Source organism: Petromyzon marinus, chromosome 1, assembly GCF_048934315.1.
Source record: "Petromyzon marinus isolate PM22_M1 ecotype Great Lakes invasive population chromosome 1, UKy_Petmar_22M1.pri1.0, whole genome shotgun sequence".
In the NCBI taxonomy this organism is placed as follows: Eukaryota; Metazoa; Chordata; class Hyperoartia; order Petromyzontiformes; family Petromyzontidae; genus Petromyzon; species Petromyzon marinus.
In genome coordinates this window covers 22366592-22392614 of record NC_133667.1, presented here as the reverse complement: position 1 = coordinate 22392614, position 26023 = coordinate 22366592, and the positions used below count along the sequence as shown (strand labels likewise).

At 44.9% G+C, this 26023-nt stretch overlaps 2 protein-coding genes across 7 annotated transcripts in view; both read right to left on the bottom strand.

Moving 5' to 3' along the window:
• Positions 1-9178, bottom strand: part of ACER1 (alkaline ceramidase 1) — a 34645-nt gene extending 25467 nt beyond the window's left edge. Inside the window, exons 1-2 of one of the 3 annotated variants that reach the window (XM_032978691.2) lie at positions 8883-9178; positions 7693-7829 (exon numbers count right to left, since the gene is read on the bottom strand). In XM_032978691.2, coding sequence (XP_032834582.1) covers positions 7693-7785 — 93 coding nt within the window. In that variant the 5' untranslated portion in view covers positions 7786-7829; positions 8883-9178. Of the gene's footprint in view, positions 1-1412; positions 1456-7692; positions 7830-8389; positions 8859-8882 lie in introns of those variants that run through there. The other 2 variants (XM_032978767.2, XM_076065706.1) reach the window with 2 other exon arrangements.
• Positions 9179-16167: 6989 nt separating this feature from the next.
• LOC116956544 (C-myc promoter-binding protein-like) overlaps positions 16168-26023 on the bottom strand; it is a 133219-nt gene continuing 123363 nt past the window's right edge. For all 4 annotated transcript variants that reach the window (XM_076065699.1, XM_076065689.1, XM_076065681.1 and 1 more), the window contains exons 27-28: positions 23745-23809; positions 16168-20330 (exon numbers count right to left, since the gene is read on the bottom strand). In XM_076065699.1, the coding sequence (XP_075921814.1) occupies positions 20197-20330; positions 23745-23809 (199 nt within the window). In that variant the 3' untranslated portion in view covers positions 16168-20196. The remainder of the gene's footprint in view (positions 20331-23744; positions 23810-26023) is intronic.

The window sequence follows — 26023 nt, the reverse complement described above, 5'->3', positions numbered from 1 at the left end:
CCTCCCCATACGCCGTGCGGTAGAATGACTCATACTTACGCACATAGTGAATGTGCCAAGCTGACAAGCAATTACACACTGTCCTGTACGTCAAGAACAGATGGAGCTCCAGCATAACTTTCCCAAACCGAACTGCACGCTTCTATTGCCTTCACATCGCTGTGCATAGCGATAACATCGGCCGTGGTGAAAGCTCGATTACGTTTGAATTTTCACTCTGGACATGAGTTCATAATTGGATGTTACATGGACACCAACACGTCGTTCCAAGCATCTAGTGAACACTGCAGATCCCATTATACACTTTGTGCAATAAACTTGACTACGTGAAGCCCAATGGAGCTACTGCATCGATTAGCTCGGCACAGTGCCCAAGCAATATACAGCTGACCCAGTTTTGTTCAAAATAATGGATCGTAAATGTTACAATAAGTTCTAAATCCACTGCTAGATGAAGGCCTTTCCACATTCGTCATGGGCTGGGAGGGAGGGAGGTGTTGAACCATACTGTGTCATGCGGGTCAGTGCAGGTTGGTAAAGCATTCTTCAAGTTAATGAAGAGTTCTTCAGGTTGGTGAAGTGGCCGTCACTCGCCACTGACGTTAGCCATGGACGGGAATCAAAGTCGAGTCGCCGGGTTCACAACGGAGCGCATGAACCACTGTGCCACCATTCCCCACCCCCTTATACATTTGTGGAAATTACGTGAATAATGAATCTGAGGTCGGCTCAGTATAAAATGTTTGTTTTTTTACCAGGCAAGGCCCACTGAGCTGTTTGTTGTAGCTCTTCATCTTTTTTCATAAGCGACCTGGCCACAACGAAGTGGCTTATCATCACGTGAAATATTAGAACAGACAAATACTCGAAACGCACGTTTCTATATGTGGTGGGAAAAACCAGAGGATCTGGAGAAAAGTCCACGCGACCACGGGGAGAACATTCAAACTCCAAATATACAGGCGTCAGGGTCGGGATCGAACCAACGAGCCAAACACGTGTTTTGGTGGAATCGGTTCGTGAATAAGGTGGCCAAGTACTACGAGTAGTGTAAAGGGATTTTTTTGCACAGCGGTCTTTTTTTTCTTTTGTATGACTGACATAGATGCAGAGCAACAGCTGCGATTCACATTCAGGTGGCGAAGCCAATTAAACGCGTCAGGAGCAGTGGAGTGTGTCGCTGTGCGATTGCACAGGTAGTTTGTGGGTGTTTTGTAAGTCTGGGAATTTTCTGATTCATCTTAATTATATAGCCCGTGTGCTTTCAAGCAACATTAAGTGCCACTGCCATGCCACTGTGGACAGCGTTATGAACCTGAAAACCTGAGTTAAATTCCCGGCCACTCACTGCTCTTTAACAAACTGCATTGATCAGGGTGGTGAAGCATGGTCAAAGAATGACTTTGACTTACATGATGTGAGGAGGCCTTCATTCAGATGAGGATCTGACGAAGCCTGGCGAACAGAATGGAGCAATGTGGACGTCCAGAATAATCACAACATTCGAGTCCCAAACATCGCACCTCCTGGCTTTGACATTCCCCGAAGACACTGGTGTACACCATTGACCACGTCTGAACATCAACAGGCTGATGTGCACATATCCTTCACGAATGGAACATTAAACACAAGCCACATGATTGCGATAGTGGCCATGCAACCCATGGACCATAAGATAAATCACTGTAGTGTGCACCCCTTCAACGGAGGGATAGCAAAACTAAACGGACCGTCTCATAAAGTCCTCTCGTGGCTTCTGTACCTCGCATTTAGCCCCTGGACACGCAATAATAGAACTGACAAAGTTGTAATTGCGAGAGTCAGTATCAACAAACGGTTGCCCTCTCACTCCAGTGAAATTGTAAAAGGTCAGGAGACAAGGATAGGACACCGCATATATTCCCCATTATGAAATGCACTCTTTAATTTGTGTTTTAAAGCAATAGTTGGAGATGCAATCTTGTAATCCGGTAGGTACTGTGTTTGCACGTGACCAGGTTTGTATAACTTTATTGATAACGGTCACACACTCTAGGGTTGAGTCTTACTTTACAGAGCATCTTATAGTCTGGATGAATATGGTATATATTATAACGAGAAATGTTTGCCGAGTAGTTTGTATGTGTCATATCCGCAGCATGCTATCGGCTGTAAAGAGGACGTTAAAGATCCTGTGACATTGGTCGCAAGCTTTAGGCTTTTGTGTGTCAGTGTCATAGTCCCAGATGCCATCATGCACTGCAAGTTTGACCTGTAATTGAACTGCATCATACAAAACATGATGCCCCTGACGGGGTCCTATGTATGTATGCTTACACATATTCCCCGACCAAGAGAAAATTCCCACCAGGATTTCACCTGGTTAATAATGGACACATACTGTACAGATAGACGACCTATGTGAAAGGGACCTGGCCTTAGATAAATGCATCAAAACATAAAACAATTGAACGATGCAGAAAAAAATATTTCATTATAAATCCAGTAAAGTATACGCATTAACATGAGTTATTAAATTTCGATTTAAAGCTTTCGTGACTGCAGGGATTCATATTCTTGGTTCTTTCGGTAAAGTCACGTAGAAGGGAAATAATAAAATAATAAGACAATAAAATTGGCACGACGTTTCGATTGCAACACAAGCAATCATCATCACACCTGATTATGATTGCAACAAAAGCAATCATCATCACACTTGATGATTGTTTGTGTTGCAATCGAAATGTCAAGATAATTTTATTGTTTTATTATTTTCCTTCTACGTTACTTTACCGAAAGAACCAAGAATATGAGTTTTTAAATGGACCGTGTGGGCAATAACTTGGGTGCCTGCGTTAATTTGATAACAAATTACCATTATTAATTGCCAACAAGGACGTTGTCAACAACGAGAATGGAATCAAAGCAAAGCATTGTGCAAATAAGCTGAGCTAGATTCATGATGAGAATAACGCTGAGAGACAGAGAGGAAAACATGGATCACAGAATACATTTCAAGTTGTAGACATAATATTGACTATGAAGAAAAGTGGGATTTTGGCAGAAGGGATGATCAATGGTCAAGACGGACGATGGAATGGAAGCGTTGAAATCCAGTGTTTTTTTCTGGAAGACTTTGCTGTTTTTTTCCTGGATTTTTCTGTTGCGCGCAGTCACTTTTAAGATGTTTCTTGTTCGTGTTTTTGTTTTGTTGCGGTTGCACCCGAGTCAAGAGCCGCATGGCTCACAGGGTTATACCTAATAAATGAAACTGAAAACTGAAGCCAAAGGGGTAACCACGTTTGAGAGGATGACCATTGCAGAGATGGAGTGATGAGCTAAAGCATGTGCAAGCGCCAGATAAATGTGTTGCCTCACCAGATCACGAGGGATTGATACCTTGGATTTAGGCCTCCAATCCATTAGTTGCTAGCTCATGGTTGATGAGTAATTGCCAAATAGTTACCCTTAAGGTTATTTAGAAACGTAATCAGATGGCGTGGATGCAGAATGAATGAATCGCTGTTGTAAAATTATGTGTGTACCGTGAGCAGGAGGCCGATCCTCAGAAACACATGTTTGCTACAGCTATACATATCCCACGAAGTTGTAGTGCCCCTCTTACCTTCTCAACAGCTGATTGGATACCGTGAGAACGAAGGTTCCATGCTTTACAGATAAGAGTGTAAAAAACACATTTAATAGGTGAATTTAGATGTATTGCTGGGAAACGTGATGAGGCTTTGAAATAAAGTCTCGTTTTCCCTTGTGTAATCTCACCCTGTAATTTTAGTGGGACGTCTAATAATGTATCACCCTGGTCATTGAAACTAAGTACTGTGCTGTACAGTATACTGACTCTGCTGATGAGACCCAGAATGTTGATATAGATTTATGCTTTAATCCACAATGCGCCACGACATCACGTGATGAGTTTGTGTGCGGTCTTAATTTTTTTTGCGTTCAACAGGTCCCCCATAGTTTATATGGAGGGCTCTTGCCAATAATATCGGGTACTCGAGCAGCACTTGTTTAACAAACCTGGCTGCTGATGAGACCGAGCAGGTGAAAACTGGTCACCTGCTTGAAAATATTGGTCTGGAAAGCCCAACATGGGCCGATGAACATTTATATACCCGTACGGTATATGCATTTACTGCATTTGTAGAGACACAGATATGGTATGTGCGCATATGTTTCCTGCCGCCGCTGAATCGGGCGTAGACTCTTTGAGGAGTCACAGTGGGAGGAGAGGGGAGGTGGGGGGGTGAAGAGCACGCCGCGGTAATTGATGTGAAACACGACACAGCTGATAAAACAGCGGAGGCGCTGAAGCTCCTTAGCCCCTCTGGGGACACACGAGGTATCTCCTGTCGTCTCTTAGCAAACTCTGCAATCTCCGTGGCAGCGGAGAGCCCCCCCCCCACCCATTTAAGGACACGGGTTGGGATTACCCTGCAGGGCCAATAATAACAAGCTGGCCACAATCATCACCGCCGCTGCTGCTGCTGCCTATTGACGTTTTGCGAGCATCAGCACGCATGCAGGGTCAGTGCGAGGCTGCGTTGGTTTGCAGGTGGTTCCGGCAAGAATGAATAACAGATGGAAATACAACAACAACAACAAAACGATCAGCACATTCGTCAATAACATCGTGGTCCCTAAAAAAGGAACGCAAGCCGATAATCGGTGACGTTTGTAGGGGCAAGGAGCCTTCTACGCGGCGCAGGCGAACTCAGTACTGGGAGTGACAGAGACTCCCCCGCTAAAAAAAAAAACACAATTTCGCAGCGGGGGACATTTCATGTCAGTGCCTCGGCGTCTTTTGTGGCAATCTCAACGAGCTCATCACGCGCGCTATTCGAAACCTCCCGGGGGTTGCGAGACACGCTGCCAGCCAACGCTGTTCACAACGTTGGCTCTCCGACGAGCTGTCTGTCGGGAAGTGGTGTGGTGGGGGGGGGCAGGGACGGAATCGCATCACAAAGCAATGCTTCGGGGGCATAAGCCACGTGAGAAAACCCTCGCTGTAAATAGTCAGACGCTTCGGGCAACGACCCTATCGAAGAGCAGGGCGACAGCCTGCTTATGTAACGCGCACGGACACAGGTTGTTGTTGTTGTTGTTGTTTTTTTAGCGCAGCTGCTTCACGGCCAACGCCGTGTGCGCAATGTGTTGAAGACGGCACAACGTCGCACACGATCGCGTGCGCGCTCCACCGCGCCACGTGCAGCGCGGAGCGCGCGGCGCATTTGGCAGTCCCGGGGTCAATCCACCGCTGGATGAGGGCCTCGCTCCTCCTCTACGCCGTGCCGGTGCCCCCCCCCTCCCCCCTCCCCCCATCGGCACTGCGCTTGGTCAGAGCGGGTTGGAGTGGACGTGAGGCTCTTCTCCGACCGGTAACAGCCGTTGCGACATTGGAAAGGGTGAGCGGTGGCGCAATGATTGTCGCACTGAACTTATCTCAAGCCGTCTCCCGCCCCCCCCTTCCCCCTCTCTCCTGCCACGGTACTAATCCTACTTTAGATTCCCCCGTCGAGACAAGGACGAGGCGATATCTGAGAGCCAGCCAGCCCTGGGTAGGACGACCCCGTACGAACGCGCGCACTGAACTGACCAGTTGCGTTGTTGCAAACGGTGCTGACCCCCCATGCCCCAACTGGACATCTGTGGGAAAGAGCTTTATAGCTCATCGTATTCCGCCAGTACAAAAACACATTCTGAAAGCCCTACGAGAGAGATAGAGAGAGGGCTGAGAGCGTCGGTGGCGGTAACATCCCGCGAGATGTTAACTCCATCGCCTGGTCTACAGGAGGCCGTGGGTTGGATCCCGGCCCCTGCTGTATATTTGCGGTGTCTCTCTCCCCGTGGTCGCGTGGATTTTTCTCCGGATCCTCCGGTGTCTCCCCCTCCACAATTAGAATCAACATCGAGCGTTGAGAGTAATCGGCTGCTATAAATGTCCACGTTATAAGCCCACTTCGTCGATCTTATCATTTGTGGTGAGCTCAGAGTACGTTGAACTTCTTTAGCACCGCGCGTAGCCAAACCGTGTTCATCGGAGGTGCGTCGCTTGGTTTAAAACAAACAAAAACGAGTTTCGAGTTTATTAGTTTAAATCAGGGGTGGGGAACATTTTTCTCTGCCAAGGGTCATTTGGATATTTATAACATCATTCGCGGGCCATACAAAATTATCAACTTAAAAAATTACCTGTTATTATTTTGGTCGAACATTTAATTAACTCACCCCTAATGCGATGGCTGGAACTGCTTCTCTTTGGTGAGGTGTGTGGTGATGTTAGCTGGTATTGATGATGTTAGCTGGTATTGATGATGTTAGCTGGTATTGATGATGTTAGCTGGTATTGATGATGTTAGCTGGTATTGATGATGTTAGCTGGTATTGGTGATGTTAGCTGGTATTGGTGATGTTAGCTGGTATTGATGATGTTAGCTGGTATTGATGATGTTAGCTGGTATTGATGATGTTAGCTGGTATTGATGATGTTAGCTGGTATTGATGATGTTAGCTGGTATTGATGATGTTAGCTGGTATTGATGATGTTAGCTGGTATTGGTGATGTTAGCTGGTATTGGTGATGTTAGCTGGTATTGATGATGTTAGCTGGTATTGATGATGTTAGCTGGTATTGATGATGTTAGCTGGTATTGATGATGTTAGCTGGTATTGATGATGTTAGCTGGTATTGGTGATGTTAGCTGGTATTGGTGATGTTAGCTGGTATTGATGATGTTAGCTGGTATTGATGATGTTAGCTGGTATTGATGATGTTAGCTGGTATTGATGATGTTAGCTGGTATTGATGATGTTAGCTGGTATCGCTGATGTTAGCTGGTATTGATGATGTTAGCTGGTATTGATGATGTTAGCTGGTATTGATGATGTTAGCTGGTATTGATGATGTTAGCTGGTATTGGTGATGTTAGCTGGTATTGGTGATGTTAGCTGGTATTGATGATGTTAGCTGGTATTGATGATGTTAGCTGGTATTGATGATGTTAGCTGGTATTGATGATGTTAGCTGGTATTGATGATGTTAGCTGGTATTGGTGATGTTAGCTGGTATTGGTGATGTTAGCTGGTATTGATGATGTTAGCTGGTATTGATGATGTTAGCTGGTATTGATGATGTTAGCTGGTATTGATGATGTTAGCTGGTATTGATGATGTTAGCTGGTATTGACGATGTTAGCTGGTATTGATGATGTTAGCTGGTATTGATGATGTTAGCTGGTATTGATGATGTTAGCTGGTATTGATGATGTTAGCTGGTATTGGTGATGTTAGCTAGTATTGATGTTAGCTGGTATTGATGATGTTAGCTGGTATTGATGATGTTAGCTGGTATTGATGATGTTAGCTGGTATTGCTGATGTTAGCTGGTATTGATGATGTTAGCTGGTATTGGTGATGTTAGCTGGTATTGATGATGTTAGCTGGTATTGATGATGTTAGCTGGTATTGATGATGTTAGCTGGTATTGATGATGTTGCTGCTACTCGCAACTGCTTTTCCAGGTTTGCTCCTAGATTTATTGAATTTCGAGTCCCGCCTGCGGTTGCTTTGGCAGGGGCCAGCAGACCAAATGATTTCGCGAGCCTTATACGGCCCGCGGGCCGGACGTTCCCCATCCCCGGACTTTAAATAGTCGCCTGCGAGCGCTGCGCGTGTGTCTCTCTCCGCACTCACGGTATTGTAGAACTCGGCAATGTTTCTCGAGTGTCGATAGTTGTCCTCGCACCAGTCGATCCCGGAGCTGTGCCGAGCGAACAAGCTGGGCATGTCCGCGCTCCTTCTTCTCCTCGTCAACCTTCGTTCTATAAAAACTCCCAGCCGTAGGCGCAGTGGCAGCAGCAGCAGCAGCAACAACAATAATACTAACAATAATAACAATAACAACGACCCCGTTGGTGTGTAAACTGTGGTGGGAGGGCGGTCACTCGTGAGCCACGTGGGTAGCTGTAACGACTGAAGCTCTTCAAAGAGCGCACGCGTTTATAATACAGCACGCTCGCTCACTCACCTACTCACTCACCACTCACTCACTCACCACTTACCACTCACTCACTCACCACTTACTCACCACTTACCACTCACTCACCTACTCACTTACCACTCACTCACCTACTAACTCACCACTTACTCACCTACTCACGTACTCACTCGCCACTTACCACTCACTCACCACTTACTCACCACTTACCACTCACCTACTCACTCACCTACTCACCACTCACTCACCCACTCACTCACCTACTCACTCACCACTCACTCACCTACTAACTCACCACTCACTCACCACTCACCCACTCACTCACCACTCACTCACCTACTCACTCACCGCCTACCTACTCACCACTCACTCACCACTCACCTACTTACTCACCAAATGCTGCTATGAGAAGCTGTGCGTCTCTACACTGACAGCAAATATAAATGTATTTATTTTTAAAATAGGCTACCGATATTAATTAAATCACAGCCTCTTCGTAAATCCACTGTTGGATGAAGGGCCTGGAATATATTCTTTATGATTAAAAATATATATGCTTAGGACATCATCACTGAAAATTAATTATCATTGCCACCTAACATCGAGCAATACAACAGGTTGAAATAAATCCAACACTCCACAGTAATAATCATACACCAACGCTTCTTCAATTAAAAAAAAACATAATCCTCTCCTGCAATTTAAACACAAAATAATCTCCAGATGAAGTGACACACATCTAACCCGAGGCTCCAGCAGCAGCAGCAGCAGCAACAACAAGGCTTTTTTTTTTTAAAGCAGCTTCGACAGTGGCGTCGCGCATATATCGAGCGAGTGTGGCGCTGACGACGCCCTCCCACCCATCCAGGGCACTTGCTCTGCTCACCGGGGCAGGCTGACGACTGCTGCAGCCGCTGCTGCTGCTGCTGCTTTCTGCTCTGCCTCCCGCTGCTGCTGTCGATGATGATGATGTAGTCATGGGCGTGGAGTGGCTGCGCATGCTGTGCCGGTGGCAGGCACGCAAGAGAGAGAGTGGTGGTGGTGGTGGTAGGGGGAGAGTGGCCAGGTATGTTGTAACACCTGTTTAAAGCGGCGAGGCAGCGTTGCTAACGCGACCGGCGAGCGTATTGGCCTCGCCAAAGCACAACGGACCACCCTGACCCACCACCATTCCCCCACCCAACCGATTGTCTCAGCCGACGAGCAATGATATCGCTGTCAAAGCCGGGGAAGCCCTGCTGCCTTGTTCTAATGGGTCACCGTGGTAATAATTGTACACATTTTTTTTATTACGGTTCCCCAAGCACAGGGTCAAAAAGCCAGCTGCCAAAAAATAAAACGGCAAGCAGCCAGCTAAACAGCACTATTGAGTGTGTGATCGATGAGGGAAATGCGTTTCTTGAATTGGGAATTGCTGACGGTCGATTACGTCTGTAATCCTAAGGTACTGTTAGAGTTTGAGGAGGTGTCGTACCCTCGGCTTGCCAGGGGCAACGTGGGACTCCATCTATTCCATTTTCACGGACTTTCTCCGGGTGCTTCGGGTTTCAACCCATGTGTAATTGGCCTAGAACGCCTTAATATATAGAGGACTGCAGAGCTTTGGGGGTCATTTTGCACCAGCTCACCACCTGTCAACGGTTCCTTCTCGCGCCTCTCAGAAGTTCTCTCTCTACGGCAGTGAGCCAAGACATGTGGGAATGACACTATGTAACATCATGTTTGTTCCTGGGTAGTGTTATTTCCTAATTGCTTATGCATAAAAAGTATAGAAAATGGCTATTATTCCCCATAAACTTTGCTTTTGTGACCAGGACAGTGATATTTAGAAATTTACCTCTTTTCAATGAGAAAACGGGCGAATTTGTGTATTTTCGTTCACATAAAGTCATACAAAACATGAATCAAAATTAACATGTATTTATACTAAAGTAATACAAAAATTACTACAAATGATTTATAAGTAGTTTTTATAGATTTACGATTATACTGTAAATCACTTTCATGAATCAGCCTCCAAATGTAGTCTCCCATCATGTTCTCGTTATACTGTCCTTAGTAGCGGAGTCTAGTATATCCTGGTGGAAGCGCTCGCCTTGCTCCTCCGAGTACGCTCCCATGTTCTCCTTGAATTTATCAAGATGAGCATCAAGGATATGGACTTTTGGGGGACATCCTATAAGCCTATTGTGCCGTAGTTCTTCACCAGAGTCTCAACCAGCTCCACGTAGTTTTCGACCTAGTGATTACCCAGGAAGCTGTGGTGTCACAGCAGCGAAGCCGCTCCGTCGGAGCCGTGCCGGCCACTGTGATGCCGCAGCTGCAGCAGCAGCGAGGCCGTCCTGACCACTCCGTGGCCGCGACGCCGCCACCTCCGAGCGACGGGGCCGACGCTGCCCTTCCCTCACCACCCCCCACATGAACACACACACACCCCCACATAGGGCCCCCACATGAACACACACACACCCCCACATAGAGCCCCCACATGAACACACACACACACCCACATAGAGCCCCCACATAAACACACACACACCCACATAGAGCCCCCACATGAACACACACACGCCCCCACATAGAGCCCCCACATGAACACCCCCCCACGCAGAGCCCCGAGGGGAGGTCACCTGGCCGACAGGTTTTCACCCAGAAGCCCTCTCAGGGGACCAAACTTCACGGTTTCCTGCGACCAGGGAATTGGGCGACCTCCCCCGAGGCTAACTCGCACCGCGGCGCCGTGACTTGGGTTGTAGTGGCATTGGTCACGACGGGGCTGCTGAGCCACCGCGGATAGGAAACACCCAAAACACACACCGGTCAGCACGTAGGTAGGGGGTGGGGCGGACAGCTTAGGGAAGATGTATTGAAGGTACTTGAAGACTGCCGACTCCTTATCTAGAGTTCTGACAAATTGTTTCATAAGGCCCAATTTGATGTGCAGTGGTGGCATCAGCACCTTCTGGGGGTCCACCAGCGGCTCCAACTTGACGTTGTTCCTCCTCACAGAGAACTCGGTCCGCTGTGGCCAGTCCTGTCTGTGGTAGTGCGCCTTGATGTCTAAATCATTCGTAGTCATTTTTGTATTACTTTAGTATAAATACATGTTCATTTTGATTCATGTTTTTTTCTCACTTTATGTGAACTAAAAGACACAAATTCGCTCGTTTTCTCATTGAAAATAGGTAGATTTCAAAATATCACTGTCCTGGTCACAAAAGCAAAGTTTGTGGGGAATAATAGCCATCTTCTGTATTTTTGAGGCATATGCAATTAGGAAATAACACTACCCAGGAACAAAAAAATATGTGTTACAGTGTTTTTTATATATACATTTTTTTTAAAATGACAATGTGTACACTGTATCTGCTGAATATTTTAAATACTGGTAACCAGTTGTCGGGTTTGGCATCATACTCCACGGGGGAGGCGAATTTTACTTGGTCCACTGATGCTGAGTCGGCCCTCTGAGTAAAATCGATTCAACCTCCGGCCATAATTTCTGGGAACCAAAATTCGTAAATGTTGGCTTTGAGATGTTTATATTTATAATGAATTATAGACTCGAATATGTTTATGCCAAATGTCAGCTTTCGAGCCTTTTTGAAACGTAATTAGAACGGCCATCAGTTGGTCACACTCGTTTCTAGTCTAATATACTTTGTTAGGTGACTCGACTTAGACCAGATGCGATGTGTAGGGCCCTGGCGAAAAGGACACTACGTCAAAAACAAATAGCGATCATTGTAAACTGAATATCAAAGGTAAAATATTACAGTGGCACACGTTTTAAATGTACGATTGTGGCTGCTACTTTGTGAACATGGCGTGATGCAGAGATGATGATGATGGCACACACAAAAAAAACGACCACACGCACTTGGTTATATGCCTACATGGTCATGACACGCATCCTGGACGCCACTTTCAGCCTGTAGGACCCTGGGCAGTAGATTATGCATAATGCAGTGGGGCAGGCTGTATAAATGAAAGCAAGTGCTGCAGTAGCACGCACTGTATATGAATGGGGCGAATCGTGGTAACGCGATATGGCGTCAGCTTTGTCGCGAGCGCTACCTTAATTGCCTTTCTGCATAACTAAACCACACGGCCACGTTGTTGACGCAGACAGCCTGTGCGTGTGTAGCAACTATTTAATTGCACGCGATTACAATGCCTAAAACAGTAGCCGAGGGAGCATCGTTTTAGAAGGATGCAATGAACGTCGAAACATTTGTCCATCAACTCGGGGACGAACGCCCCCTAACGCATTTGCTGTTGGTCATTGGAGATGGGGTGGGGGGGGGCGCGTGCGGCGTGCTTGATTGAACACAGCAATACCCCGACTTACAGCAATACCCCGACTTACACGCAGCAATACCCCGACTTACACGCAGCAATACCCCGACTTACACGCAGCAATACCCCGACTTACACGCAGCAATACCCCGACTTACGTCGGTGATTGCGTTTTCTGGAAAGTGCGACGGCCACTATGGAAACGACGTTAATCCAAAGCGATTTACTGGGTCAGGTGGAGGCGAAGGCCGAGGCGATGGATACGAGCAAGGAGGGACGATGGTGGCAGGCGACTTCAGTGTGGGGTTGAAGGCGACGCGAGTCGGGCAGCGATGTTACAAATAAAGTGACGGCGGATTTGCGAAACGACGTAAAAGGAGACGTAAATGTGGGTGTTGTTGTACTTCATCACGCTGCTCTGTGTGTTGGTGAAGTGTTGGGGGGGGGGGGTCTTTGCTTCGCCTTATTAATACTTAATTACAAAGTTATTACATATTTTTAAGGCTCGAAAATTTAATGAGACGGTCCTCATTCGTGCGACGTCGTATACCACGCCGGACGCTGAAAATCGCAAAACAAAAACAGGCATCGTGCTCTCATCAAATTTATTGACGTCAGAGAACAACAACTGAACAGGAGGAACTTTACCAAGCATGTAAAAAAAACCGTGAGAGGAAAATGCATCACGATATGCATCAATGCCATTCAAATGCAGGATGCAGAATCTGGTCGTGGCAGAAACGTGCTTGAAGATGGCATCGCAGCCTGCAAACAGTGCGAAATGAGGAACATCTGGGCCACACAAGGCGTCATTTTGTGCTGTTGCATAGTTAGTTAACACGTTGGGTAAATGGTGTGGGGTCAGTGAAAACAACACGATTCATTTGGTGAGTGCAAAGCCGGCCCTCCAGAATGCTGACACGCAACATCGAGAACTTCTCAATGACAACCCTGTCCCCGACAAACGCGAAATGGAGTCCACGCGAGTCGTTCCGGTGGTACGGGGACGTTGATCGTTCCGTTGACACCGATACGATCACCTGTAGGCAGGCGACACGGCAGCACGAGCACTTGCAAGGGCACGGACAGGCACTACGTGGTGCGATCGTCGAAGAAGCTCCGGACTCTTCCAGCCACTGAGCTTGCACCCGACGGCTGGGTGGCCAGGCCTTGTTGAGTGCCGCTCGGAGGACCTGGAAAAACCCTGCAGGCTGCGGTCTGGTTTGCTCAGGAGGGGAATACTTTTCCTGAAGCTCGTTTGATCATTCAGCATTTTACCTCAATTTTATCTTTGAATTTGTATATTTGAAATTCCCCTTTAAGTGGGGGTGATATTACATTTCGAATAAAACCGTAGTTGGCTCCCTGTCTTTTATTCCAGAAGCTTCCAGCCCTTGCATGTTCCCACACCTTCATAGAGGCGCGTCTCGTTTAACGAGCGAGGTGCGTTCCGCGAAAATTAAAAACTCGTGAAACGATCGTTTTCCAATTCACTCCTCCCATGTTAAAAGCTGAGCTACGTTTCAGCCCCAACATTTGACACTCTTGAACAACTTTTTTAATGTGAGAAATACAAATTATGATTTTAAAATAAAGTAATAAAGCCGGAATACACATGAAGAACCACAGTGCATGATCCCCCGAAGAGCCTTAAACAGACCGTTAGGGGGCAAGTACTGTTAGCAAGAACCTATGAAGGCCGGCACGGCAGACGAGGGGGTGGGTGGCCACCTTTGTCTCCCGAGGGGCGATGTTCACACATCGCACTGGATATTCATTTGAGACTGAGTCGACCTATGGGACGCCCAGTACCGGTTCAGATAATAGTCACTGGTGTTGGCCATGAGCGGGAATCGAACTCGGGTCACCGGGTTCGTGGTGCCGAGCGCGAATTTCCGCTACACCACTGCTGCCCTCCCGCAATGCACCCATTCGTGTCACCACGAGGCCCCCTTTCTCCACGCCACCAAATACGCGGGTAGTGCAGAGGAGAGCTACTAAAAAAAAACAGTTGCGGAACGTGTGCCCTCTTCCACCATAGGACGCATATTTATCGGACTCCGCTCGATAAGTGAACACTTTGCTCGTTTTGTGAACAAATGGGTCTAAATACGTGACGTGTCGCGCCCACAGAGCCCCCAAACGGACGCTCAAGCCTCAGTGTTTACAACATCGCCGTACTTGATACAGTACAATGCGGGCTGGAATACTATTAGTTTAATGCACGAAAAATGTCAAAAGCACTCGGCCTTTGTGCATTATGCAAAAACAATTAAGTGCATTTCCTGAACAAGTGCATTGTGGTCCTCTCGTTTTAGGTCACCGTAGAAAATGAATGAGCAAATGAGTCAAAATAATTGCGAAACCGGTCTACAATCGTCCATCTCCCCACCACCGCTGCCTGTCGGGTGTTCACATTTGTTCAATTTCCATTGTGAACATGACCGCGTGTGGTCCTGTGCAACATCAATCAACCTCACTCCCATGCAATGGTCTGAAGGAAGCAGCATTCAAGCTGCACGGCGGTAATATTTTCCCATGATTGTCCTGAAAGCCATTATTGTTGTGCTCCTCACCCTTCTCCACCTGGGCGTGCTCTTTATGTCAGCGCCCTTCGTAGCCTGGCGTCATTTTAATTACTAAAAATGTCATTAAAATGCCACTGAAACGTAACTGACATTGTGCCGTATGCAGTAATTAAGCGCCATAGGCTGCACCCAAAGAACATGTCCATAACTGCTGAAATATCCTCAGCAGACACGGGGAATAGTTAACTGCAAAAGCAGTCCAAAGGTGCTCTCCGTACCATGCCCTGTCACCCTGTTTATGGCACGTGCAAATATAGCCGCGGTTTGAGAGCATTTAATTTATGGAGAGATTATCTCGGTTGGCAAACTGCCACTCGGTACACTCGTTTAGTGACATGGCACCAGATGAAGCAGCCCTTGCATGTAATCGTATTGCCGATAGCATATACATGGGGGTTGACGGATCACTAAAAGATTAGACAACCAGCCTTTCTTCACTTTTCGCCCCAAGTATTGATTAAATGGACCGTATTCGTATTATGGAGCTGGGGTCCTCGGTTATTTTGTGAATTCCAAGTATTGCTGTGCAATCGCATACACGTAGGTAAGCTAAATATTGATTTCTGAGTGCCATGTCATACGTAATCCATTGTTTCAGGGGTTCATTTGCGGGCTGGCCCGGCCTTAACCTCCCATATCGACCGCGTGTAAAAAAATCCTCATACACATGCCTCGATTTGTGAAACATTAACAAGAAATATCCGTCTGTGAAAAGAGTGGCGGATTCTATGGGCCCTTGTTTGAGTGTTCGTGGTGTTTGCAGCTCCGAAAGACCCCGTCCAACCATAATTTCAACAGCAAACGTATGCAATGCTTGTGGGTGCAAAGTGCAAGGGGGTGATGCACTTTATTCTGACAGCAGCAACACGAACGTGGAAAACCCAAGACATATGCGCACACTGAACCCATCCCCCCATGGGGATAACACGACCATTAAGTGTCAGCAATAAGCAGGGAACGATGTGTTGATTCATCGATAGATACGGATCCTGTTAGCTATTATACACAAACCTAAAGAGAATTAACAACGTGCATCGAATCACATGAAAATGTTTCAGTTTTTTTTTGTAATTGTGGAATGGGGTAACATCAGCCTTGCAGCCATGAGAGGTGCCCACCATTAACCAAAATAAAAAAAACAATTGTTGCATCGATTGCGACCATAAATGGTGACCTCGTTCCAGCCAAGTGAGCACGCATGTACACTTCCATGTTTACACCGTACGCGACAAAACACAGGCAACTTTCACGAACGACAGTTCAAGAAGTCACGCCAAGCAAGAATAATGTACGCGCAATTACTGTTTTGGCTTTATTAAAACTCAAGACAAAGCATTTCAAGTTATCAAACGCGCCACGTGTCGGTTAAAAAAATGGACACGACAAGCTGTACAGAGAAGCCATCGCCAAGTGCAATTTGTACTGCAGTCACCATTGTATGTGATGCCTAGGGATTCCATTCACTGTCTAAATCTCACCCTCAAGAGCAAAACTGCCCTCACCCCCCCCTAAGCATGACATATCGGTAGAAAAACCAAGCACAGTTCGTGGAATGCAACAAAATAGTGGTCACATCTCCCTAAGCTCTACACAAGTTTAATCAACTGAATACGCGTGCGTACACACACACACACACGTCTATACATGCTACGTTACAAACGTACATTAGGTGAAATGCAGCAACAAATTCGATTGAAAATGTGTATTTGGTCCTGCTGTGCTACATAGAACTAAATGAACGTGTAACAATATTCCTTCCACTTATTGATAAATGTGAAAATCATTTTAGAGAACGGTTAATAAATGACCGAGCGAGAGATGGAAGACTAGTGCAGGTGGCCGTGTTTGATTTCAGCAGAAATAAAGTGAAAAACATAACTACATTTTAATTGCAAGCTTTATGCGCAGCTGAGAATGAAATTCACGTGTTTAAATAAAATGCGGGCAGCCTGATTGCAGCATAAGTGTAACACAAATAGCAAAACAGACAAATGAAGCGACAATAAAAAATATACTACTTCATGCTTTAGGTCAGTAAGAACCTTGCACTCACAATGGGTATTGCTACGGTACGAATATAACGTCTGGTTTACACAAGCTCATGAAACACACGGGTGTTCCGGACTGTAACAAAATATAGCTTTATTCCTCACAAGGGTATTGCACTTTTCGCAAGTCTGAAGAAGCAATGAAAAGTCTCCTTTATGCCATCCTTAAGTCTCTTTAATAAGTGCCTTTGATGATCAATTGTTTGGTTCACATCAGTGCATCTATCAGACACCAGTCAACATTGGCCCTGGGTCTTCACGCAATTGCACGTCATTTAAACGATGCTCCTCCGAGTCACTCCATGGTGAGAAATATTAAGCATCACTGCACCCTTTATGATCTTCTGTATGTACACACATCAGCGGTTAACGTATTACGAATGCACTCCGGTTGCATTTCCCCCTGCGCCTCCACCATGTCACTCTGCTGCTTCACAATAGTGGTCTCGTGTGATATCGCTTTGCAGGTGAAATGTCAGTCTTCCACAGCACGACCAGAAGTGCAAATCCCTTTGCTAGCCACGTGGGAAACAGGGCGTGCGCCAAGCTGTATTGCCGTGTTATATATGGTCTTAATAACGAGAAGTGGAGAAACGTAACAACGTGCACGGGGGACCGTTGCCTAGCCAAGGGAAGTCTCCACTTACAACGGCCTCGAGTACACTCACCGTCACATCCAGAACAGAAAAAAACGGACTGTAATTGTTTTAATGATTTCCATCACTTGGATTATAGCGCGATCTTCAAGGATCAACAGTGCTTCATTGCAAATTACGGAAATGTTAATTGCTTGACAGGACATCTCCACTGCTATTTTACCCTGTACACCAAATAAAGACCGTGAGTTACAAACCCCATTACACCTCTCCCCACCCTTGAGATTGTAGTAAGCATAGTCACACTTGCTAGGGATGGCACGTGTAGGAAGGGAGAGAGAATATTCGGATGAACATGGTCTATTATCTCAAGCCACGGATATGTCACTGCGTACACAGGGTACGACACAACAGAGGAAGCCAAATTAAGTGCACCGTGCCATTAAACAAGTGTCTGTTCGCAACGAGAATGTCAAGGCAGCAGGGCCCACATGGGAAATTTACCTGTAGCTGGAGAGATGGCTCTAAACAGAGGTGGGGGTTCTGTGTTCAGAAAGCCATTTGTATCAATTCTCATCACAACAGTGCTGTCCATTAGCTCACCAACTGCTGTTTCAAGTCCACAACATTCTTCGTATTACTAAAAGCATTGAACAATTATAGCAGCATAGACTTGTGTAAAATATTTCACTGTGCCGAGGAAAAAATAAAGGAACATACTGTTATAATGTTCAAAGTTCAGTGAGTCTATAATGCAACCTAGACAAAGATCTTTCTCTCTTAATTTTAGAATTTTGTACATATGATTTATCCACATTTAGTCATATAAAACATATACAGAGATATTGTGTATTGCAATCGAAAAACGAATGTTGAAGTTACAATACATGACGTTAAATGCATATACTTAAAGAGTACAATTGTACCAATGTTGCATCTGAACTTCCGTGTGAAAAATAAAGTACCTTCTCTATACATTTGTCGTAGACTGGACACGCGATCACTATTATAACATTGTGAATGAAACAACTATTTGAAACCAATGCCTTTTGTTAAAATGAAAATAAACAGAAAATATAAGGCTGCTTGTGGTGATAAGTGTGCATCTTCAAATAGGTTAATGCAATAAGTACTTACGATACACCACCTTGTATGATCACATAGAAATGATTAACTCCTTTTAATGTAGACAAATCAATTCTCAATTGTCAATGACAACCGATATAGTCATTAATAAACCATTACACGCTGCAGCATCTGCCAATGTCTTTCAGCCACAATGACAACAGCATCGGCAAATTGTTACTTGCGCTCCCCCATCCGTATCAAAGTAACATTACTCCCATTGATAATTTACCTTCCCCAACGTATGTTCTGTGCCATGCCTTCAACTAAACCAACGAAAATCAAAGTTATCATTGCTAATGCTCCAAATCTTCCACGGCTCCAAAATATCACAACAATCTGTACAACTGTTTTTTTTTATCTTGCACAGTTAGGGCAGGATTTTAGATTTTTTTTAAATATATGTAACACTAAGTTTACTGCTATACAAGTGATCACTTTCTAAATAGAAAAAATATTTCAATTGTACACCTCAAAGTGCAAGAGGGGTGGACCCACTCCTCACACTTCACACCTGTCTCTTGAGAGAAGCTCACACAAAACAAGTCTCTGGGGAAAATAAAACCCCGAATGGACCATAAATTATGCCAAGCCTTCGGGACAAGCTGGGTGGCACATTTTGCCAAGTGATCACAATACAAGAATCACAGCTTTATGAACCAGTACACGGGATGCACATGAAAACGCCAATCATCCATTATCACAGCTTTATGAACCAGTACACGGGATGCACATGAAAACGCCAATCATCCATTATCAAAGACTGATATAATTGGGCAGAAGTTTGACAACGCTTCTTGGATTTTGACATGATGTTAAAAGCTCGAGTGACCTTCGATCAAAGTGTTCTAAACAATTACACCCAATATGTTTGCAAACACCTGGGACTTTCTGAAATCTTGATCTGACGCATGTGGCACCAGTGCCATGATGGGCATATGGAGGTTTAGAGGGACGATCCTACTGACTGTGTATGTATAGTTTTATTGACCGGGTTCAAACTGCTGACTAATTATAATTATTTAAAAACAGACTGCAGCTTTATGGACAATTTTGCAATTCCTACTGGCATCCTCTGAAATGTGAACGTCATAAAATGAGAAAGTTAACCTTTGTGGGACGTATCGCTTCTGCTAACCTGTGGAAACAATATATTTTCAGGTTATTTGTCCACGTGGCGGAGCCACATGGACACATTACATGTGATCAAATACCTGTAAGTTCTACGAGTTATAATATACTTGGTAAATCCACGGGGCTTTCTTTTTCTGCTGCTCAACACATCTCCCCCTTTGCAAATATAGTGACAGTTCAAGTACCAAATTATTTTAAATGCCCCCACCATGTGTGCGCTTGTGCAAGAGGAGCTAGAAGCTTGTTGACAAGGATACCCGTGAACATATTCCTCATTTGTAAGTGACAAAGTAGCAGGAACAACACGAATGTGAATTCACCAACCCTACTCGGAACACACCTCTCTTTGTCGCACGTGCGCATGCCCGAGTGGATGGGTGCGTGCGAGCGCTCGCCCCGCTTGTCCTCTGCTAGAGTCGCAGTTCCCCAAATGCCTGGCGGCACGAGGAAGCTGCGGCGCTGGGCGGGAGGTCGTAGTTCAGCAGCCGCCCTCCGTTGGTCGTGATGCGCTCGTGTTCCCGTCGGTACTCCTGATCGAAGACATCTGACGAGCAACAGGGCCACAGGCGATGACGGGAGTGAGTTCTTTGGCGAAGGGTATTGCAAAGGGGCACAAGCAAGCATATGGCCTATACGATATTCCCTCGTAATTCGCGAGGGATACATTCCGGATATGCTCGTGAATACCACATTTTGCGGACAATGATATTAGCCTACAAATATCAAACACGCAATGTCTGCAGATATTTCTAAAGCTTCGAGAAGTTATCTCTCTCCCTCTCTCTCTTGATATAGTCGTGTAGAGTTCTAGATGCAATTTGCAGAGAGCCAAAATCATGGATAGCAAGTTCGTGAATAACGAGAGAATACTGTACTGACATGTTAATTTGTATACCTGGCTGATACTCGCATACAGGGACAAAACACCTGTGTCAAGTTTTGATTTAAAGCTTTCGTGACTGCAGGGATTCACATTCTTGGTTCTTTCGGTAAAGTCACGTAGAAGGGAAACAATAAAATAATTAAAATATTGACACAATAAAATTATCACGACGTTTCGACTGCAACACAAGCAATCATCATCAGGTGTGAAAACCACGGCAAGAAAATTTGAAAGAAGTGGCGTTTTTTTAACGTTAGCACCACGGAGAGCGACTTGGCAGTTATTCGTGGTGCTAACGTTAAAAAAGCCACTTTTTTGAAAATTTCTTGCTGTGGTTTTCACACCTGATGATGATTGCTTGTGTTGCAGTCGAAACGTCGAGAGAATTTTATTGTTTTATATTTTATTATTTTATTGTTTCCCTTCTACATGACTTTACCGAAAGAACCAAGAATATGAACCTGTGTCAAAGTTGAAAAAGTAAATTTGTATCCATGGGCATGGAGCAACGCTGCTAGCAGCCCTGAGGCAGTGATGGGAATGCCACTTTTCTATGGTGGGGGCCCAGGCTGAGTAATTTTCTCTCCTCCATCCCACACATTTGCTCCACACATCACAACCTCCCAACATCCTGCCATGTTCCATCCAGTATATTAGTAATCCTGCCGTAAAATTGCATTAATTATCCACATGCATCTAAACTGAAATGCCAGAAGCTTCACGAGTGTAGTTCTCTGAGGCATTCAACAACAGACATCACATTCTAGCCCCAAACATCAGTCTCTAAACATTACCGTTGATCCCTCTCCCCTTCCAAAGTTGTTTGTAAATTCAACCTATAAAACAAACCAGCTCAAGAAAGCTTCAAGTATAATTACAAATAAATAAACTCACATATATACAAACATTTTCTATTTATAATTTATGACCGCAATAACAACGAAAGTGAAGAACTGGTATTTCAGAGTCGACTGGCTCTGCTTTCAGTACAGGGGTGTCTGTATGCATTATTCCTGTCCAAAATAGCTGCCCAAACTGGTTACTTTTCTCTTCCCCAACTCAACACAGTATGCATCACTGACTCTTAAGCCTCGGATGGAATGCATTTTTGTGTCAATAACCACAGAACGTGTGACAGGCCCACGGGCCAGCCTTGAAAGATGATATCACATACCTATATTTTTGTTTGTCTAAAAAATATCTTGACATTATTGGTGCTGCAAAATTATAAGTAAACATGCTGTGGATGTGAACACATCCTCAAATATTGTAAAAAGCAAGGATAGGCCAGTTGGGTGACTAAACATAGAGAATGTTCCGTGACATATAACCGGCAGGCTTTATGGCAGGTTGCAATAAAACATGAAAAAGGTTACAACATGGGATGACAGCAGAGGACACCTCCAACCATTCGTGGCTCTTTTGCAAAAGCATCTCATTTGAAAAATGCAAATGTAACCTTTGTTCTGCTTGAGAATAACGCTTATGATATCTAATGAGTTCAATTGTTCCATGCAATTCAAATTATTAGTGGCCAGTAAACTACTGCATTTATTCTGTGCTGTGGAAGGTGTTTTAGCGCTCATTTCCAGACATGAAGTAACTGTTTATGTTTCGATTTAAAGCTTTCGTGACTGCAAGGATTAATCTTCTTTGGTTCATTCTACGTGACTTTACCGAAAGAACCAAAGAAGATAACTGTTTATGCTTTAGGAGTATGGGTATTGTACAGTGACTGTAGTCCTTAGTTAATAATTTTATTATCTTAGAAGATAATTTGACATTTAGGACTTGTGCAATGCTATCAACACACAAGAAGGTACCCTGTAATTACTATGAGATTATGAATGTTCAATGAATGGATGGTGGTATGTCTTAATTCCCTGTAGGAATTATCAGCTGCCTAGGAGAATGAGTCAACTTTTCTATACATGTAATCATATGCTAGAAATGCTGAATTAGTATTCTTGAAATGACGAGTAAGAAACACTTGAGCACTTCTATTCTGGGAAATATATGATTTTACTCTTTTAACTCTATAGACTTGTCGTGTGATACTTGGTGGCGAGATGTTTACTTCCTCGCCTGGTACGCAGGTCGTGGGTTCGATCCTGACCCTGATGCCAGTATATTTGGAGTGTGCATGTTCTCCCCGTGGTCGTGTGGATTTTTCTATAGGTCCTCCAGCTTTTCCCTCCAGATTTAGAATCAACATGCGTTTAAGAGTACTTGGCTGCAATACATTTACACATAAGCCAATTTGCTGAGCTATCATTTGTGGCCAGGTCGCGTCTGAAAAAGAGCTACATAGCTCAGTGGGCTTTACCTCGTGAAATAAAAAATAGTAACAGTATAGAAGTTTCTCATTGCACTACAAGTTTGGTATCTACAAAGATACACATTTTTTACGTTGTAGTTTGTATTTGTAGTTGGTATCAGAAAATGCAGGGCATCACGTCTACGGGATCTCAAAAGACATTTCAATTGGACAATTTGAAAAACACATTTTTTATTAGGAATATAGGGCCCGATAGAGATAAACCTATCTCTAACCAAATCCTTGGTATTCCAAACAATTATTGAGATAACTGGATGCGTGCTGTCAGTATTGCCCAAGAGAAAGTGATTGATTTTGTCATTGAGTAATCTGAGCTTTCATTCTCCTGAATCTATTTCAAAGAGGGTCAGGATTGAGTGTTGAATTGAAGGAGAATGGAAAATGCTCAATCAGATTAAAGTCCAGGATTTTAGCCCGATTGATGAACCCCGAGTCAATATTATTAATGATAAAAAAAAACCGTCAGCTATTATTATTTATAATTCACGGCTTAAAATAAATATTCTCCGTCATTCAAGGAATAGTCGACACAGCACGATTGACAAAAGGTTAACTCGCCCCTTGATCAACCAACATTTAGTTAGAGACTGATAACCATCTCAACCCTCTTTTATGCCATTTATCAATTTTTTTTTTATTCCACAGCAGAGTAGAACTTCATAGAAAAGCAAACCACACACACACACACGAATATACATGAGCACAATGCTGGAGGTTGGCATAACCACGTTACTCACTTATGTCAACATTCTCAGCTCCCATGGACACCAGTGAGAAGAACAGCAGCTCTCGATATAGGCTCCTGGATAAAGTAAAAGATCGCAAGTGTCACCGTCACAAAATAACAGGCAATAAATATAACAAAGCCATTCCATACTTTGCAATAACTTTTGACGGTTTGGCAAATGTAACAGTTACCCAATTTGAACTCCTGCATCCTGCACCACCAAGAATGAATGTACATGATTAGTACACGTGTGTCTCGCTTAACGAGTGAGATACATTCCGCGAAAATTGCTTGTTAAGCGAACACTCGTGAACCGATAATCGTTTCCCATTAACTCCCCCGTTAAAGGCTGAGATACGTTTCAGCCTCAAAATGTTCCATTCTTGAACAACACTTTTGAACATGAGAAATACAAATGACCGTATAATTTTTTTACAAAGTAATAAAACATCAAATGTAACTTTTACCACACATGAAGAACCACAGTGGAAGATCCCCAGTATAGCCTATGATATCACCTCCTTACAACCACATTTTAAATAAACACTCACGATCAATCACACAGCCCTCTCCCGCTCTTTCCATCCTCCCAAAGACAAAGATCCCCGTATAGCCTTAACATTCTGTTGGGTCAAGTACTGTTAACGAGCACCGATGAAGGCCGGTACAGCACACGAGGGGTGGTCGGTGGCCAGCACCAACGCCCGGCCACCACCAACGCCCGGCCACCTTTCACTCACGAGTGGCGACGTTTAAACACCGCACCAGGTCCCTCAAATGGAGGCTGTGAGTCGTCCTAGGGGAGGCCCTGGACCAGTTCAGTTTATCGTCACTGGTGTTGGCCGTGTGCGGGAATCGAACTCGGGTGGCCGGGTTCATAGTGCCGTGCGCTAACCGTTGCGCCACCGTTCCCCACGCCCACCCGTCCCGCCACCCACCCATCACAACAGCACCACCACGAGACCCCTCACCCACCCCTCTCTGCACCCACCCCTCTCTGCACCTACCCCTATCAAGCGCTTAAGCAACACAGCACAGGAGAGTGGTAAAGAAACAACTGGAGGCGGTGGTGCCCCCCTGACTGATAGATCAGTCTCCACTCATTACGGGAACATTTGTGCCAACTGGGCAAGGTTCAAATTGCTCGTGATAGCGAATTATCGTAAAAAAATGACGCTCGTTAAGCGAGACACGCCTGTAATAGCTCTCAGCCTTCTGTGTAAACATTGCCGGATGATGGCTTCCACCCCTGTTTTGTCAGTCATGGAGGTAATTTGACCATACTTTACCACGCTGTTTAGTGAGGATTGGTGAAGGGGGGGGGAGAGACCAGAACTGGTTAAAATATCCCTCCCCACTTTAAAATTTACGTTGAACTTACTTTGCACCGTATGTAGCCCAACGGTGATAATCGGAGGTGCGGGGGAAGGACAACAAACTACACACCACAAGACACGTTAGCTGTGGCCGGGAATAAAGCTGACATGCCAACAACCACTGCACCACTGCCCTGATGCGTAGAACAAATAAAACAATGAGGTTATAAAAAATAACACCGAGGTTCCCTTTGCAGCAGATGTAGCTTGCTGCAAACGCTGTTTGAAGAAACGCATGCATATTGCCACATTCATCTGTTGTTGCTGAATGTGCCAAGTAAACACTCCAACGGAGCTTCAAATACTAATTAAATATATTACTTACCGTTGCAAGTACTCACTGCAGCCAGCAAAGAGAATGTGGAGGAAGCAATTGAAAGTTTGTTTCGTTTGGCTGTGTGCCATAGAACACGCACACTTAGCCTTTGATCAGGTTCGTTGTTGGAATGACTGACATTGCACTACCAATGTGTCACACTCATGCCAATCTGTGACTCCAGCTTTAATGTGCAAAGGTACAAGACAATAACAGTCGTACGGTGTCAATTCTATCTTGGACTTCTGAACCAACAAGCTTTGTGTGATCATATGTTTTGCAACTAAAACCAACCAACTGACCCAACAATCATTGTTGGATAAGACTATTTTGAACCTGGAAGAGCGATCACTTTAGGTGCATAAGAGAATGCTGTTGAAACTGATGAAAGTGTGTTTGGCTTTGCGTCATCAACAAAGACAAAGCCTTAACAGACCTTTTGGCCAAAGTGCTGCTTGCGAGCACCTACGAAGGCAGGACGGCATGGCCAGCACCACGCCTGGCCATCTTTGTCTCCCGAGTGATGGTTTTTACACACCACATCAGGTACTCATTTCGAGACCGGGTCGACTTCGGGAATGCCCAGGACCGGTTCAG